A 17353-nucleotide genomic window follows, 5' to 3' on the forward strand; every position below is an offset into this window, starting at 1 on the left:
GGGAGGTGACAGCCAGGAGCCCTCTGAGGAGGGCAGCTTCCTGGACTCAGATGAGAGCTGCACATGGGCCAGGCAGCCTAACTTACCTCCTCCTTGCAGCCCCCCTGGCCAAAAAGCTAACAGCTGTCAATAGAGAGGAAGGGAACCTGTTTGGCCCGTGAACTCCCCTGTTGCATTCACGTGGCCCATCACAAGAGATCAGTGACTTAATGCTCAGTAACTGGCCGGAAACGGGTTGAGCCCCCCGCACTTCCCAAGCAGTGGGCGCACACCCAGTGGGTGAGTACAAGCCTGGTTTATAACATTCCTGTGGGCAAAGCTCCTGTCCACCAGCAATGAGCCCAGGCCAGTCACAAGACCACAGCAGCTGCCTGGGGACTCGACTGCCCCACCTGCACCCAGCGCCCAGCTCTGTGGCAAAGCAGGCCCAGGGCACTAGTGTTGGACCTGCTAGCCCTCGTGCCATCCACATTGGAGGAGCCGGGCCACCCTGGTGGGATGGGGCGGGAGTGCAGGATGAGCTCACGGCCGGCTCTCGGGAGGCCGTGCTCTCAGTCAGTGATACAGCACCAAAGGCCTGCTCGCGTAGGAGACGTTGTCCTTCAGGAGGGGGGACCCCACGGCCATGCGCACCTTGTTCCAGCGGTGGCCTTTGTTGTAGATGGGCTTGACGGAGCGGGGAGACCAGCGGGTGAGGTACCTGTGGAGCGAGGATGAGAGGTGGCTGTGGGACCGTGGGCATGGCCTCCTCAGGCCCAAGCCGCGCTTGGCCAACCAAACCCTTTCACCAGTTTTCCTTTCTTGAGAAGGGCTTTTCCTGGGAGCAACTGCTGAATATGCTGTAAACAGATGGGCTGGGCTCCTGCTGCCGCAGGTGTGTGTGGCCAGGGTCAGGCAGCACAAGGCCACACGCTTCCTGGATCTTTATGAGTCGTCAGTGTTTGTGTATATTTGCTGGGGGAGGAGGTGGAGGAAGAGGCTGCTCAGAGAGCAGATCATCCCTCTGTGGCCCAGTCACGGGGAGAGGAGAGGCTGATGTAAGGGCCTGGAGGAATCCTTCCCTCTCCCCCACTTGGCTCACTCTGCCACCCCAGCCTTCAGGGAACAAGCCTAGGCAGCCATAACTCGTAGAGGATCCCTGCCCCTCACCCAACCCATGATGGGGGCCAGGAAGGTTCTTGTAAGTAGGAGGGGGTGGGGTGGGGAAAGATGGCTGCCACCCATAGTCCTTTTGCCTCCTTTGGGGATGGCAGCAGGGCCCTGATAGTTCCCGGAAAAGTGGCTCATGCCGGCTGGGACTGGGGTTTACTCCGTCCAGAACGAAACTTGGATCCTGTCCAGAGAGGCCCACCCTTCGTCCTGAAAGCTCAGCCATGGCAGAGGCCAGGATCCTCCCCTGCTTCCACACTAGGTTAGGGCTCAACCCAGCCGCTTCTAGAGACCCTCAAATGAGAGGTTTTAATTAAAAAAATTAATAACCATGGCTGAAAATTTTTAGCTAAGAGTGAAAAAATGACTGCTGATTTATACATTTCAACTGAGCTCCCCTGGACCTGTGTCTTCTGCTCTGAGCTTTGAGAGGAAGTAAAAGCTGTGGGTGGTATTGGCCTCCATGCCACGTGCGAGGTGGGCCAGCAGGAGAGGGCTTCCCCATGTCCACTGTGGCTGTCAGTGCCCCAGCAGGGAGGCCTCTGTGCAGTAGGCTGGCCCCAGGGATGCCTTTGGTGGTGCTGGGACCTGGCAGGCCCCTGTGCTGGCATTTCCCAGGCTTCAGAAGGGTGGGTGAAGAGGTGGGGTGTGGGAGCAGCCTCCCCCAAAGGGTTGCTCCTTGGGTTTGAAGACCCCAGATCCCGAGGCTCACCAGGCTCTCCATAGTTGCTGCCCTAAAGGCTCCCTGCCCCTCCCACCCTGGAGAGACCCCAGGGAAGCTGGGATTCAGCTGGCCCTGGGCCTGATGCTTGTGCCACAAGGAGGAGCCACCTGGCAGGGGAGGGGGCTGAGGGCCTCCGGACGGCTCTCTGGGAACACTCCAGCTCTAAGAACCAAGGCTCCTTCCTCCTACCTCTCCTGAAGGAGTGGGGAAGGAGGACGCATGGCTCCCCCGGGCCCGGCCGGTGCATGGCAGCTCAAGGACCTCTGGATGGAATCATAAAGTCCCTTGTAAGGAATCAGCCTCCCATGTAGCCAGGGTGGCCTTTGCAACCCAAGAGCCCCCACGCATCATCAATCCGGTGTCACGTTAAAGGACACCGGATATATGGGAGGGATATATGGGAGGGAGCCTGGCTTTGCTTCAAAGGAAGGATGGATTGTGTCCTTAGGCCTGCTGCTTGTCTCTTAACGAGTCAGGGTAGCGGGGGGCTCAACCCCCAAAAGGTCCGCAGCACATTTGGGAAAGACAGGAAGAGGTTAATATGTCCCGTTCCTCCAGGGCTGCTGGCAGATGGCCCAGCTAGCAGTGTGGGAGGTGCAGGTGGAGATGGGCAAGGGGCCAGGGTGTTGGCGAGGCGTCAGTGAAGACCCAGCTCTGGCCCTGCACCCCCAGCCCAGCAATCCATGGCTAGTATCTTCCTGGCCTCTCATCCTCCATGCCTGGGTTCTGTTGGGGATCAGCCTAGGAGATTTGCTGGGGGTGGGGTATCTTGCTTTGCTTTAACCACAGAGTGCAATTCCAGTGGCAGCGGGACAGGCTGAAGGCAGGGGGTTTATTGATACGATACGGGAGAACAAGAAGAAATACCAACATCGATTTTACAGACCTGGATCTACTCTCAACCAGGCGGTATTATAGTTCTAGGAGTATGTGAGTGTGGTAATGTCAGAGACAGCTGTTTAAGTGTTAGACAGGAATCTATTTCTACACCAGAGGGGGCCACCCTGCTTAGGCTGAAAGGCAGACTGACTGATTCTAGGACCTAGGGGACTTCCTCTCCTCCTCTATAAAACCTCAGGACCTCATGGGATACCATGTGCAGCTGTGCAGGTCATTAACTGCACAACTCTAGGGAGCACCATTCACAATCTAGTCTACCTGGATGCTGCCTTAAAGTTTTGCAGTGTACGATTTGCGCAGCTATGTACAGTGGCCCTGCCCCAGACAGCCTTCCCATTTCTATTTCTAAGGCCTCATTTTGCCCTTTAATAACCCCAGTGCTATTACAGAAAGTTTGCAGAAGTGCTCTGACATTCCCATAGCAACTCAGTATGATGTCATAAACAGAAGATTAGCACATTCTAATGCCCAACAACGACCTTCTTACCCTTCTTACCCCTGTGCTAAGTGCCCTACTGGGGAGGGACAAGGAAAGAGGCTGAGGCCGGCAGGGGAGAGTAACAGAAGCGTACACAGTGGTTGGACTGATGGGGTGGGTGCTTAGGCTGGAAGGGATGGAATGCTCCAGCTTTCCTGAACTGTGGAACGAACTCCAGGAGAGAGCCTCCCCAGCCCAGGTTACCTGCTTACCTGTTGAGTCGGGGTTTGCTCTTTGGAACAAATCCTTCTGGAAGCTTAGGTCTGTGATTTGGGAGCAGACCTGAGTGGAGAGAAAAGCATTTAAGGGGATGGTCTCTGCAACTCCCTGTGTAGCTCTTGGGGGCTGGAGGGAAAGCCCAAGGGGGTGGGAGGTTGGCACTAGGGGGTGAGTATAATGAAGCCTCTGGATACCCATTGCCCTTTCAGGAGGGGCTGGAACACGGGGCAGCTGGAGGGTGGAAATGGTGCCCACAGCCTACTTCTGCCCCTCTTAGCCCAAGGTGCTTTCTACCTGCTCGGTGGGCCATCTTCACACACTCCTCAATCTTGCGGTGCTCTTCCTGGCACAGGCCCGTGACCCTTCGGGGCAGCATGCCCCCGTGTGGCCGGATGAACTGACTGAGCAGCAGAACATCCTAGTGGAAACGGAAAACAGGAGATGAGGGTCCTCTGGACAGGCACTTGCTGCTGGGGAGCCAGGGCTAAGCGGCCTCCAGGGGAGGCTGCTGTACCCTGGCACTGCCAGAGGCTGAGGCTCCCCCGGAACAGACCTGAGGCCACTCCCTCCCCACAGAGCTCTGCACGCGGGCCTGCTATCTCCACCCTAACAAAGGTTCAATCCCAACTTAGCAAGATTTCCTGACCCCATTACCAACCCCAAGAGTCCTCTCAGCTCCTCCATGAGATAAGTCTTCCGATAGACTAGGTTAGAGAACAGGAACTCTTCAAGAAGGTTAACAAGATTTCATGCACCCACGGTATCTTTCCTGGTGATGAAAGGTGTGTTCTCCTCCTTGGGTGGCGTAGGGGGTATGTCATGTACTTCTGCACAACAGGGAAAACCTGTACCATTTCCGCCCCCAGAGTCTACATGCCACAGCCCAGAAGACCCACAGAGAGCCCCTCGACCTTGTGCCATGCCCTCTGAAGCCCCAGGCAGCAACAAGCTGAGGATGGGGCCAGGTTGCAAGGTTAAATCCCACATCTTCTAAGCCCCCTGTGACCAGATGTAAATGGATTCTTGGGCTTCCTTTGAACCATCAGACTGCTTTGGATGAGTCAAGGAGAGAGTCAAGAATTAAGAATCAGAATCAAGAGAGACCACGTCCCCTCCCAACTCTCACAGCATGGCTGAGAGGGTTAAAGAAAAGTCGCCCACCTGACCCGGAGGGGCCTGGCATGCCTATCTCCATGGTCCTGGTCCTCAAACTGACTCGCTGCCCTGGCAGGTACCTCGCTGTATAACGGCAGGTTTGTTTTAATCACTGGAAAGCTCCCGGGGGACCCAGGCCCCCAAATGCCACCCCTGTAATCTCCAGACTCTGATGAAAAGAACTTGGATTGGATTATCCAGGGATAATACACTGGTCTCACAGCCCCAGTGCCCCCACTTCAGGCTGCCAAAAAGGCTGACAGCTTTGTGCAGCTCAAAGTGGCAGTGCCCTGAGCGGAAAGGGGTAAAAGGAAAACAACTTCTTTAGCCTTTACCTTGGAGGGGACTGGATTTCTTCTGCTTGATAAACAGAGCCAAGTCCATTTCCTGGAAATGGCTCGTAGGAAGAGTGCCCCATGGTGATCAGGCAGGTGTGGGGTTCACCTCTCTATTCACAGCTGGGATTCTAAGTATGGCCAGGACCCCACTAACTTCCATGTCACAAGAAGCTGAGAGCAGTGCCCCGTGGCCTGCAAGTTCCCTGTTACTCCAGGTGGCCATCAGCGGAAGGGCCGGGACAGGTCAAAAGAATACCCCCACCCCCACCCCGGGGTGGCCTGAAGCCAAGGCTCCCAGCCCAGGAGATTAGTTGGGTCATTCTGTTCAGATCCCGTGGACATGTGGCCTCTCCTGCTCTGACCACCTGACCGGGATCTCTGCCCTTAGTCATCCCATTCCACAGAGGGGCATAGGAACAACCTGCAGGTCAAACTGGCCCAGAGTCTGAATCACCTGAAACCTAAAAACAGGGTTGCTTAATGTCACCAATAGAATGCTAAAGGGGAAGTATGGATTTCTCCAGGGCTGCGTCCTTTCCCCCAGGCCCGCCCCATCTCTAGACATGATATAGAGTAGTAGCTGGGATCATAGGCTCTGCCTGGGTTTTGTAGCCCCAGAGTGTGCATCCCAGCTCTGATACTTACTAGCTGGGTGGGTGATCTGAGGCAAGTTCATTAACTTGTTCATTAACAAGGTCATGCCTCAAATTTCCTCATCTGTAAAACAAGGATGAAAATAGTACCTACTTCACAGGGATATTGGGAAAACTAAGTGAATTATGCCCCATAGGTGCTTACACACAGAGCAGCACCCCGTACAACTCACCTATTGTTGTTCACTCTTGTCATCTCTCTGTGAAACAACAGCTCTAGAAGACCTACAGCAAACAGGGGTCTCTGTAGCTCCGATATGGAAAGAGAATGATATATCCCCAGATCATAGTAAGGACTCTCCAGAGATGTCCTCATTATAAAAGGAGGAAAGCCAAGCTCAGATTCTGATTCCACCCCGCTGGGAACACAGCCCTACGAGACTGGGCTCCAGGGCCCTGGTGGTCTGAATCGACCGCAACCAGACCATGAACTAAGTCAGTGACTCTCCACCCTCGCTGCACATTAGAATCACCTGGGGAGCTTTAAAATATAATGATGGCTGGGCTCCACCCCAGGCCAACAGAAACATCTGGAGGTGGAGCCTGAGCATTTTTAAAACTGGACAAAATGCTTCTGTCTTGGTGGTTCCATGAGATGCTGCTTAAGCCCACAGGGAACACGAGCTCCAAGACGCGCAGACATGTGTGTCTGTGCCCAGACTCACCTCGTAGTTATACTTGTGTTTCAGGTTCCAGCGGCAGATAGGGCACTGGCCGGAGGGGTTGGGGGGATTTGGACTTTCCTTGGGAGTCCCTGTGATTCGGCCTTCAATCTAGAAGGCAGAGAAAGAGAGCCTGTGAGGGAGAGGGCTGTGCAGAGCCTCTCATCCTCAAACAACCCCCCGAGTGGTAGGAGTGCTGGTGAGACTTCATCTCTGGGGGCCTCAGGCGAGTAGCTAATGGGTCTCTCTGCCTGAATTGTGGTGCTGATTCCATAGCTGCTGGACAATGGACCTTGGAGTAGCCACAGAGATGGGTTTGATGGTCTGCAAGGGTAGTAGAAACTGAACTTAATGCTGGTGGCAAGAGGGAGGGGTTTGCTCTATCAGCTGAATGCTACCTTTCCTTCCTCAAAAAGACAAAAACTCCAGAACATTATGCTTCCCTCTCTCTCCTTTGGGAAAAAGCAATAAATGCACATGGTAGAAAGTTTCAAACTGTGCAGGGATGTGGAGTTGAAAGGAAGTCTCCCTCCCATCCTGCGTGTCCTTCTCAGAGGAAACTGCAGTTTCCAGTTTTATCTGACAGAGGTAAGTTTTTGCCAGTGGTTCTCAACCAGGCAGGGTTGCCTAAAAACAGGGTCCAGGGGACACTGGACAATGTCTGAGACATTTCTGATCATCCCCACGGGGGGATGGAGTGCTACTGGCCTCTAGCAGGGAAGGTGCTCACCACCCTACATGCACAGGACAGCCCTCACTCACAACACAGAACCAGCCAGTCTAAAACGCCAGCAGCACCAGGCTGAGAAAGCTGGTCTAGGCCTATACAAGCAGACAACTGTGTGCGCTCTCCTCCTCCCCCCTCTCTCTAAAAACACAGAGGGGAGGATACATTCCCCTGCTCTCCTCCTCTTATCACTCTGGATTCCACCTCTCAAACCGTGCTGAGGCCACATGTGAAGTGACCTCCTCCATGGCTGCTGTATCCTGTGACACAGCCTTGGAATTACTAAGCTCAATAAACCAATGATCTGGGCATCAGCTCCAATTGCAAGAAGGGGAGTTTAGAAAGCCCTGCTGATTGAGGCCACAGATTGTGTGATGTTGGGACAGGTCTGAGAGACTCTGGGAGGGAAGCAACACTGTCTCCCAGGGAAGAACTGGCAGAAGGCAAAGGGGGCCAGAAGCAAGGCTTGGCCGTGCAGGGTGCTGTTACTACCCTTCTGCCAAGGCCACCACAGCTATGCCAGAAAGGGGAAAGTGCGCTAGGGAAAATGTGCAGGTACATGGAAGGACTTGGGAGGGGGTCAAGGTGGGCCTGGTGGGGGAGAGCTAACACTTATTGACTCCCCACTATAGGCCTGGCTCTGTGCTAATAATGGTCCACATGTATCATCTCATTTAACCCCACAACCTAGTGAGGGCAGAATCATGATCTTATTTTACTGATGAAGAAAGTGAGACCCCGGAGAGTAATACCCAAAGTCAGCCATGGCAGCGCCTCTCCAGGCATGGCTGGGTTACCTCCCCCAAGGGCTCTCATGGGGCCACATACTTCTGTGTTCATTCCACAAATAGCAAATTCATGCCCCACAGGAAAAACACTCTTCACACTCAAAAGCCAGACGTGCTTCTGTCCACCAGCATGGAGTTTAAAGGGTGAATACTTGTTTTGGCTTTAGATAAGGGAACCAAAAAAGGTGCCCTAAGGGAATGGGATCCCCCTAGAAAGAACTGTTTTGGGGCTAAGCAGTAAAAAGGCTGAGGGCGTGTTCTGGGGAAGACCCAAAGACGGAACCCTAAGGCTTGTCCTGGGGATAAGAAGGCCTTAGGGAGGACTGGTCTTGACTGGCCGCCAGAGGGTTAAATCCCTGCTTGACATGGAAGCTACAGAGGCTTCTGGAAACTCGGTGGAGTGGTTGAGGATTTCTTGGAGGCGTGGAAGTCCGTGTGAAAACAACGTTGTCTTTTAGGGATTATAGGATAATCTAGGCCCCATGACTCCCAGAGGAAGGGAGGTGAGATAGGCCCAGTGAGGGAGGGGGGAGTAGGTGGGTGAAGAACTGTGCTAGCTTTCTCACCAACAGAGAAGACAGGGTGCCAGCTATGAGCCCAGGGCCCAGAGAGTGTCACCTTCTAACTACATCACTGAAGGAGTAGTAGCTTAGTCATTCTAGGCAGAAAGGAAAGATCCAGGCTCCTCGCCCAGGGTCTACTCTCTCTAGTCTTGTCATTACCTTAGTTTTCCCCTTTGGAAAACTGACTTATCACCCGCCAAAGAACATTATCAGCAAATACCTATGAGCTCTTGTCATACAAAGGGCCACTTTAATCAAGTAACAGATGTCTTAGTCCAGGCACAGCAACTGTTCCTGATTAACCACACTCTCACACACAGGTTGAAAATAGTAGACTGTGGGATTTATGGTCACAGAGGGAGCAGATCCTGAAGCCAGGAGTCCAGTTGGGGCCTCCCACCCTCCCTCAGAGGAGCAGCCAGGCAGCTCCAAGCATTAAAGATGTTAGAAGTGGCCAACTCGATGATACTTACTATAGTTGTCTTCCCTGCTTGGATCTCCACCACTACAGAGATAAAGGGGAAAAACTAGGTCAGCCATTTAATAAGGAACAGGGAGTTTCAAGTAACAGCTCAAACTTTACACATGCAGAAAAACGGAGCCCTCTCTCTGCACTCTCCCACAGCCCTGACCTGGAAAAGGAAGTATGCAGGGTTCACCTCCCAGTGCCAAGGCTCTGTGCCCTGGAGGATGGGCGGGGGCAAGCCCAGATGCCCACATCATATTATCTGTCTGGGATTAAGGGTCTCCACACTGTTTCTGCCTTTCTGAGATTAATCTTGGTTCCATCCAAGGTACTTGGCAAGACCTTGCCCTACTGTGGCTAGCAACAATGGCCTAAGAGATGAGGGTTGAAGGTGGGGGGTGGGAAGTGGGCAGAAGCCGCTAAAAGACCTTCAAAAATACCCATCGCATATGTTCTTTCATTAGGAGAACCAGACAAATATGGTTCCTGACCTTGACGAGTTTGCAATCTAAGATACAGCACTGAGCTAACACTGCTCCAGGGGTCCCACGGTGGCTAGGTAATGAGACCAGTTCACTCCTAAAACATCCTGAGAGCCTTGTGTACAAGCTGTACAAGGGCAGCTGTGCGAGTCAAATCCTCTCCCTGTAGGGGTGCATTTTGTTATCCACACCGGAGAGAGGTGATGGGAGAGGTGGGAATGAGGGGCCTGCAGATATGGGGTCCAGGCAGAACTGCAGAGAGTGCTGCAGTTCCGCACTGAGAGGGCCTCCCTCAGCTCTTCGCTGAGGCAGTCAGAAGAGAACCCGAGGGCAAGACAATTAAGCCGCACGCACACAGGCACGCAAGCCAGGCTGTACATATTTCCTCTTACTTAACCAGGATGCAGAAAGACAACTTCAACAATATCCAAAGGAAGAACCAAGCTAATAACCCACATTCGGCAAATAGAATCAAATATAAAGTTCTTGGAGATTCTCCCTGGTCTCTCAGTTTCTTTAGAGAAAGAAGCCATGGCTTTTAGCATAGGAACGCATACCACAGATGCTCCATAAAGGCTAGGGAGCAAAATACTTCTCATAATGCCCTTCTGACTGCTAACTACTGTAACAGAAAACATGAGTGCACATACTAGGCTGCAAACTGTCTCCCCAAATAGTAAAACCATATTTTAACAGTAGCTTGGCTACCACAATTCGTTCTACTCAGCCCTAGCCAGATTAGAAAGAGCCTAAGGTTAACTTTGTGAATCTAATGAAAGTTACGGACCTTGCCCTGGAAACGCTTCCGTAAGTGTACATACAATTAGACATGGATTACAGGAAGCTCACACACCCCTACAGCTACGCACCTAAATGGTAATACTGGTTTTCCCTCAGGGATGGGAGGAGGTGATTTTCTGAAGTTTCTAAAATAAACATGTACTGCCTTTGCAATAAAAAATAAACAGTAAAAAGAGAGAACGAAAATGTCTAAGAAAAAAAAGTGAGGCAATTCTAACCCACCTGGAGGCCCACAGCAGCATCTGTGATCACTGAGCTTTGTGACTGACACCAAACTGGACACAGATTGCCTGGAATTGTCCCCCGTTTGTTTTCTGGGCAAGGCCATTCATAAAGACTCATTACTTCAACCAACCAACCTGAGAGCCTCTCAACTTCAACTCCACACACACAAAGGAGTAACAATGGCCAGAAAGGCCCCGAGGCTTTCTCCAGAGAACACTGTATACTAATCAATTCAAAGACAAACTAGGTTTCTCTCCCTAAGAGAAAATGTGTCACTGCAAAGATCAACTTGTTTCGAAGAGAGACCAGCCTAAATGGGATGTGGGTGAGACTCAAACTGGTACTCAGTCTGGTGGCCAGCACAGCTGCAGGGAGATGGTCACTGCACTGTGTCAGCTACAAAAGTAGGGAGGCAGAAGGACGCAGCCCTAGCCCAGCAGGGCTGCCAGGCACCCCGGAAACTTTGCAAATTTGCAAAAACCAAGTTGGAAGAGGGACGGAGGGTGACCCAATCTGAGCAACAACAGGTGGGGGGCGAGTTTTTAAGAATCCGGATAGGAAACAAAAGGAGAGACCCACTCTGGTACCACTCAAGTCAGCGTGAGAACAGTGCCCTGAAACGAAGCGGACAAACATGTGCTTCCCCTCTAGGTGGAGGCACTTGGGTCCTAACCATCAAGTAAACAAGTCTAGCAAAACACACATCACTCCCGGCAAAGAACCAAACCCTGAAGTCATTCCACTGGCCCCTGGAAGAGAGATCAAAGCCCGTAGCAAGCTCCACTGTTAATGAGCTCCCCACACAGCAACTCTGAGCCAGTGAATCATCTCACTATAAGTCAGTGGGTAAAACAATAGGCAGATGCCTATCTAATAGAGACAATTCGTCAAATGAGAAGGAATGACTGGAGAACTCATACAGGACAGAGATTGGTCAGGGCGGTGTCTCAGTGCAGGGGCAGAGGGCCCACCGGAGCCTGAAGAGGCCCTAGGAGATTTCAAGTCTCTGAAAACAGGAGTTAGGAATCAAAATAGTATTGCTTTTCAGCATGCATACAAAAACATGTCAAAACCAAACAAAACCTGATATCCATTTGTTCCTGGCCTCCTCTCCGTTCAACAGAAGTGGGGGTGGCTAAGAAAAGCTGGACTAAAAAACTGTTAGTCACTAACTGAAAACTTGTTTAGGAAAAGATGGAATTGCTCTTGTGTTCTGAGATACGGCTGTATCAAGTAAACTAAGGAAAGATACGAAGCAGTTTCCTAAACTAGAATTAAGGGCCAAAATCTTCTAAGATAGGCACTTCTCATACACATCAAATAATCTGTGCCATAGGAGGCAACACATTTGCTGAGTACCCATGGAGTGTACAGCCGGGCTCCACCCACTATGGAGAGCTCCAGCCTACCAGGAGACACAGTCTTTGCCCTAGAGGAGAAAAGAGAACTAAACCAAGCAAGGGAATCTCACTCTAACAAAGTCCATGCCTCATAAAGAGGTCCTTTGAGTACTTCAGTAAATACTCACCTAGGATGGAGTCCAAGATAACTGAAGTGTGTCTAGAGCAAACAGCATCGAGGTGAGATTGCAGTGAACGCAAAAAGACCTCGATGGCCACATAAACACAGACACAGTGAACTGCAGCAGGATAAAGACCCAGCTGTTTAGTAAAGGAGGAAGTGAGGAGAGCAGAATGACGAGGAGTGGAGGGCACTGCTGCAGGAAGTGCCCAGAGACCAAGGTCCTTCTTGGAAAGGCTCCATGGAAACCAAGTCCCAAGTAGAGTATGAAGGGATGGAGTAACCGAATGGCAACGTGGCTAAACGGTAGCACCAACAATCTTATGTAGGGTCAGGGAGTAGAGCGCATGTTTGGGAAGTATGGCCATTGACTACTTCTCTCAAACTCCTTCCTCGCTCAAGCTCTGCTCCCTTCTGTTCATCTTTAATTCTGCCACTAAAGTTTTCTGATTCTCTCATCACCTACCCCTTCCTTTTCCCTTGGACCTCTGAGGGAATGTCTCTCTGCACTATCCTTCAAATAAGGAGTCGTACTGCTACATAAAAATCTCCTTCCACTAGCAGGTTACTCTGGACTATGTCTTTATTTTTTTTTAATATTTATTTATTTATTTGGTTGCACTGGGTCTTAGTTGCGGCAGGCGGGCTCCTTAGTTGTGGCTCGCCAGCTCCTTAGTTGCGGCACGTGGGCTCCTTAGTTGTGGCATGTGAACTCTTGGTTGCAACATGCATGTGAGATCTAGTTCCCTGGCCAGGGATCAAACCCGGGCCCCCTGCACTTGGAACAGTCCTAACCACTGCGCCACCAGGGAAGTCCCTGGACTATGTCTTTTGAATTCTTTAAAGGCCCCAATTTGCTCACTCCTCTCTCAAAGCTTTTACCTGTAAGAATGCCCATCCTGCCGGGCATATCCTTGTCTGAAATGCTAAGTCCTCCAGAAAGCTCCCTTAGGAAAAGATGAAGAAAATTCCCTTCAGCCTTTATTCCTTTTCAACACACTCTGCTCTGAGGGTCTGATAGATCATTACTGTTAATTCAGATAGTCATATGTGTTTATTTTTTCTTGTTTTAAATGCATTCCTTCACAAGGGCTCTAAGAGTGACAAGGCAGGAACAAGGTCTAACCTTTGCTAGGTCTAACAGTGTCAATCATGAAACTAAATGGTCTCCAGCAAGTTAACTGACAAGAGCTTTCAGGGAAGGGAGGGAACCATGCAGAAGCCCTGCTACGGAATACCAAGGTGATGGTATTGGAGGGAAAAGTGCTGGTTGTTCTTCCAACTCTACTACTTACTAGCTGTGTGATATTGGGCAGCTACCCAACACCTCTGGACCGGATTTCCTCATTTGTAAAAATGCCTGTAATATTCACCTTTAAGGATTGTTGAGAAGACTGAATAAGTGTACGTGGAGAACCTAGCAGTGTTTGCAGCAGGCACTTAGTAAACCACAACTTCCATTTTTTGTCTTCCTTTAGTCTTGCTTCTTCTGTAATTATCTTTTTTGGTTTTGTGTGTCCCTCTGTCAAACTTTAGACCAGGCTTTCTCAACAGCAGCAGGATCCATATTTCAGGCCAGGTGGTTCTTTGTGGTGGAGGGCTATCCTGTGCACTGGAAGATGCTTAGCAGCACCCCTGGCTTCTACCCACCACATGCCATGAGCACCAGCTGTGACAACCAAAAATGTCTCTGGACATTGCCAAATGTTCCCTGAGGGACAAAACTGCCCCCAATTGAGAATCACTGCTTCAGACAGAGAGATTCTATAGGCAGGAGGAGTGGTGCTGAGTGCCCATGAACTCTGACTAAAATTAAGGAAGTACTATCTGATACTCTGAAAAGTAGAATGCTTGAATATTTTCAGCAAGACACCCACCTTCCTCTCCATGACTTTAAATTCTATGTGTACAATATGATTTGTGTGTCAAATATACCAGCTGGGACCAGTCAAAATTAGCTTTATGTGTAATTCTTTATGCCTTACACATAATGGATAGAATATCAAGTTTTTTTTGTTTTTTTGTTTTTTTTTTCATTTAAAGGCTTTGGAGATAGGTGGTTCTCAAGAAAAATATAAAATATGGTAATGCCTTCATGTAAGATCACATAAATTCAATTATTTAGCCTTTAGGTCTGACAGTAACACAGAGAAGCTACCAGGTATTTATGGCAAGGAAGACTTCAAACACCCATCTCATCATAGAGCCCAGCATTTCACAAACTCTCCAACTGAAAAATTCTAATCTCAAATATTCCTTTGTAAGAAATCAAAACTCTTCCGCTTGCTTATCCTCTGGGGACATAGCAAAAAACTGTTTTCAACTTTTGATTTCATAAAGGATAAGTGAATTGCAGCCGTTAGTGTTTGACACTTGGTAGACGCCCTCAAAAATGTTATGGGCGTATGCCTATTTTGCAGCATGGGAACAGATGAAACACCTTATCCAAGACACCTCTTTGTTGTCTTTCTTTATCAATGAATTAGTTTATCTAATGCTAACCAGGCAGTATCTGGATTTTGTTGTTCTTTCTAGCAAATGTTCCATCTTCCCTTTATAGCTAAATTTTTCAAACACACCTATTCATTTCTTCATGAACTATCTCTCTCATTTCCCCAAACTGGGTTCCTTGTATGCCACTCTATTGAAATTGCTGTTTGAAAGCTAAAAAAAGACACCTTTTCTGAGACAAATCCAATGCTCTCTTCATTAGGCTCTTCTTTTTGGACTTTTATGGTCCCCCTGGCAAAAATGCTCACTATTTTCCTCTGGATTCTTCTCAGCTTTAGTTAAAGGATATGCTGGTCAATACTACACCAGATCTTAAAAACACACACTCACACACACACAAAACCACTTCACTTCTATTGCACATCACTCATCCTTTCCTGCTTCCAGCAGTGCACAAAGACTATGTCCTGAAAGACCTCTTCACTCTCTGCCAGATTCCATCCTTTTATGAGCCTTTTAAAGACACGCCCCCTTCATGAAAACTTCCAATTCGATTTGCTGTTGCCGGTAACCTAATCTCCCTGTACTTCCGCAAGTAAATACCTAATACCTAACTTGCATTTATTGGAGTGTATCATATCATCTTATTAGAACCTAAATTCTCAGGAAAAGGGTTATATTTTTTTTCCTCCAGAATCCCTTAACAGCTTGAAGTACAGCACTTGGCCTTCAGTAAGCTCTCGGTGCAATACTAGAATCAGGCTGCTTTTCCATACTTAAGATTAATGAAAAGCAAAACCACCATCCAGCATATGCCTCTGTTTCAACTGTTCAATGGTCTTTCCACCTTAGCTTCCACTTCTCAGACTAGCGGCCCAGGCAGAAAAAGCTGCCATCTGATTACAGCATTTTCAGATGAGAAACTGGAAAGGGAGGCCCGGGGGAGGTTATCCAGATGTCCTTCCCCGATGGCGCAGGAATTCTTTAATGAAGGAGGCGGCGATTCGGCGAATACGGAACGGGGAATTAACACGCAGACCCTAACCAAAAACTTTCCTGAACCCTGGGGCAGGTTTCTCTTCTGCCCCTGCTAACTAAGTAGGCTTTTCTCTCCGATCTCCATCCCCCTCCCCCGTCCCCACGCATGAGGACAATCACGATGGGTGGGAGGTCAAAGTAACAGCATCAGGGTCTGGAAGGGAACTGCAAGCACTCTCGGAGCCCAAGCATCTCCGGCATTTCGGAACCACCTGAAGGAAAGGGAATGAGGGGAGCACGGGGGCAGAAGGAAGCAACCTTTGCTTCTCCTCTTCAACGCTGGGAGGTCACCAGGACCCAGGACTCACCTTCCCTGAACCCGCGAGCTGGAGGCCGGGCCCGGCTGGTCGCGGCCTGGCCTGCCAGGAGCCCTCTGAGCACCCGTCCGCAGCCGGACACCAGCACATTGAGGGCCACCATCTTGAAAACCAACGCTGACCTCTTGTGCACTTCCGCTTCCGGAACGGCGCGCGCGCAGCCGCAGTGGTGGGCCGGAAGCTTGCGTCCTGTGGGCTTCTAGCTCCGTTATTCTTGTCCGTTACTTCCATTTCCTCACCTCTCCCGCTTTGAGGAAAACGGTGCGGCGTTGTGTGAAGCCTGTGCTTTGTTCCGAGAGTCTAGGGAGATCTTTAGCTCCTGTCTGCCAGTCCTCGAAGTTCCCAAGGTCGCTTTCGTTCCCTGGCGGGCTTCTTCGGTAAAATCACATGCACTGCTCCTATTTCTTTAAAACTTTTTCTTCTCTTAAAGTGAGATGTGGATTTTCAGCTTCTTGAGGCTGGGCTTAAGTCTGTACCAGAGCAGTTGAAATGGTTAGAAACAATGGTTCTGGAACATCAGGTATCCCGCAGACCTGGGATAGAGTTAATACCACCCCCACCCCACTCCCCGCGCGTCTTTCATTCTCATAACTTGGCGCTTCCCTTTGGCCCCAGGGCCTTTGCTCAGCTATTTCCTCTGCCTGCTCTGTGGCTACTGGTAAAATTTCTCAGGGCTCAGCTCAAACTTCACTTCCACATTAGAGTCTTCCTTAACCTCCCTGTTATTTGTTCTCAGCACCAGATACCTCTCCATCTTAGTGCCCCACTCAACTGCAATTTTGCATCTGTTTGTGTAGTATGTGTCTCCTCACCAGACTGTAAGCTCCTTGACGGCAAGGACATTGTTTTTTTTGGTTGACTCTCATAGCTTCAGCATCCATTATGCGCTTGACACATAATGAGTGCATTATATACTTGTTGAGTGAATGGGTAGAACCTATTTTATACCGTTTTTGTGAAGATTAGATGGGATAAAACATAAGTGCTCAATAAACATAATTTATTAATAGCACAGTTACTGAAATGGCCTTTGTGCTAGGTGCTTTTCATAAGTTTGACATACTTGCCTAATAAAGAAGCTTGTAGTACCAGAAAGAAAACACAGCTGCCCAGTTTTCTGTCTTTTGGATTTGCAGGGTGTATAGGATATTCCCCTAGAGCTACATAAGAAAGGAAAGCCATTCACAGCTCAATTCTTCCACATTGTGGTTAGGATATTCTTTTCCACACCGGAAGGGGGATTTTCTAGTTATCCTACTCTAATTCAAGGATGGGAAAATCAGGCTCATTAAATGGCAGAGCACATTCCCTGATGAAGGGGAGGGAAGGAGTCCATCTGACAGTTGGGACTGCCACGCTTGTGGACTAAGAGGATGCAGAGCAGCTGCTGCATGGGGAGCTTGAGTGGTGTCACCAGAGGTGAGGAGAGTGGGAGAAACGTGGCATTGGGTTTCCTTAAAACATCAAATTCAGCAAAAACAGGTCCTGGGAAGGGGAAACTGTCCAGGTCCTGGGAAGGGGAAACCCAGAGAAAGGTCAGTCTCGGTGACTGAGATGGACACATGGATTAGGAGTGGAGCAGAGGGTTTTGGTGGTGTATAGGTCCAGGTGTTCTGGCCAGGATAAGGAAATCCTTGGCTGTTCTTGTAGCTTCTATATACTTTCCTTTTGTACAGTTGACCTTGAGCCCTTCCTG

At 49.9% G+C, this 17353-nt stretch overlaps 1 protein-coding gene across 2 annotated transcripts; it reads right to left on the reverse strand.

Moving 5' to 3' along the window:
• Positions 1-279: 279 nt before the first annotated feature.
• On the reverse strand, positions 280-15773 carry MRPS18A (mitochondrial ribosomal protein S18A). 2 transcript variants are annotated; one of them, XM_060162999.1, is made up of 6 exons: positions 15649-15773; positions 8830-8861; positions 6282-6389; positions 3765-3888; positions 3464-3533; positions 280-700 (listed from the first exon to the last, which is right to left on the reverse strand). In XM_060162999.1, the coding sequence occupies exons 1-6, from the start codon at positions 15758-15760 to the stop codon at positions 556-558; spliced, it is 591 nt and encodes a 196-aa protein (XP_060018982.1). In that variant the 5' UTR covers positions 15761-15773; the 3' UTR covers positions 280-555. The 2 variants fall into 2 exon arrangements, with proteins under 2 accessions (XP_060018982.1, XP_060018983.1); XM_060163000.1 differs by lacking the exon at positions 6282-6389.
• Between the last annotated feature and the right edge of the window lie 1580 nt (positions 15774-17353).

The sequence above is a fragment of the Lagenorhynchus albirostris genome, chromosome 10 (genome assembly GCF_949774975.1).
Source record: "Lagenorhynchus albirostris chromosome 10, mLagAlb1.1, whole genome shotgun sequence".
Taxonomy (NCBI): Eukaryota; Metazoa; Chordata; class Mammalia; order Artiodactyla; family Delphinidae; genus Lagenorhynchus; species Lagenorhynchus albirostris.

Bases quoted from the DNA above. Each gene is read 5' to 3' on its own strand.
- MRPS18A (XM_060162999.1), bottom strand. From the start codon at position 15,760: ATGGTGGCCCTCAATGTGCTGGTGTCCGGCTGCGGACGGGTGCTCAGA. The intron at 6,390-8,829 runs GTAAGTATCATC...TCTGCCTTCTAG, and splicing joins AAGCAGGGAAGACAACTATA to ATTGAAGGCCGAATCACAGG. The intron at 701-3,463 runs GTAAGCAGGTAA...CTCGCTCCACAG, and splicing joins AGCAAACCCCGACTCAACAG to GTACCTCACCCGCTGGTCTC.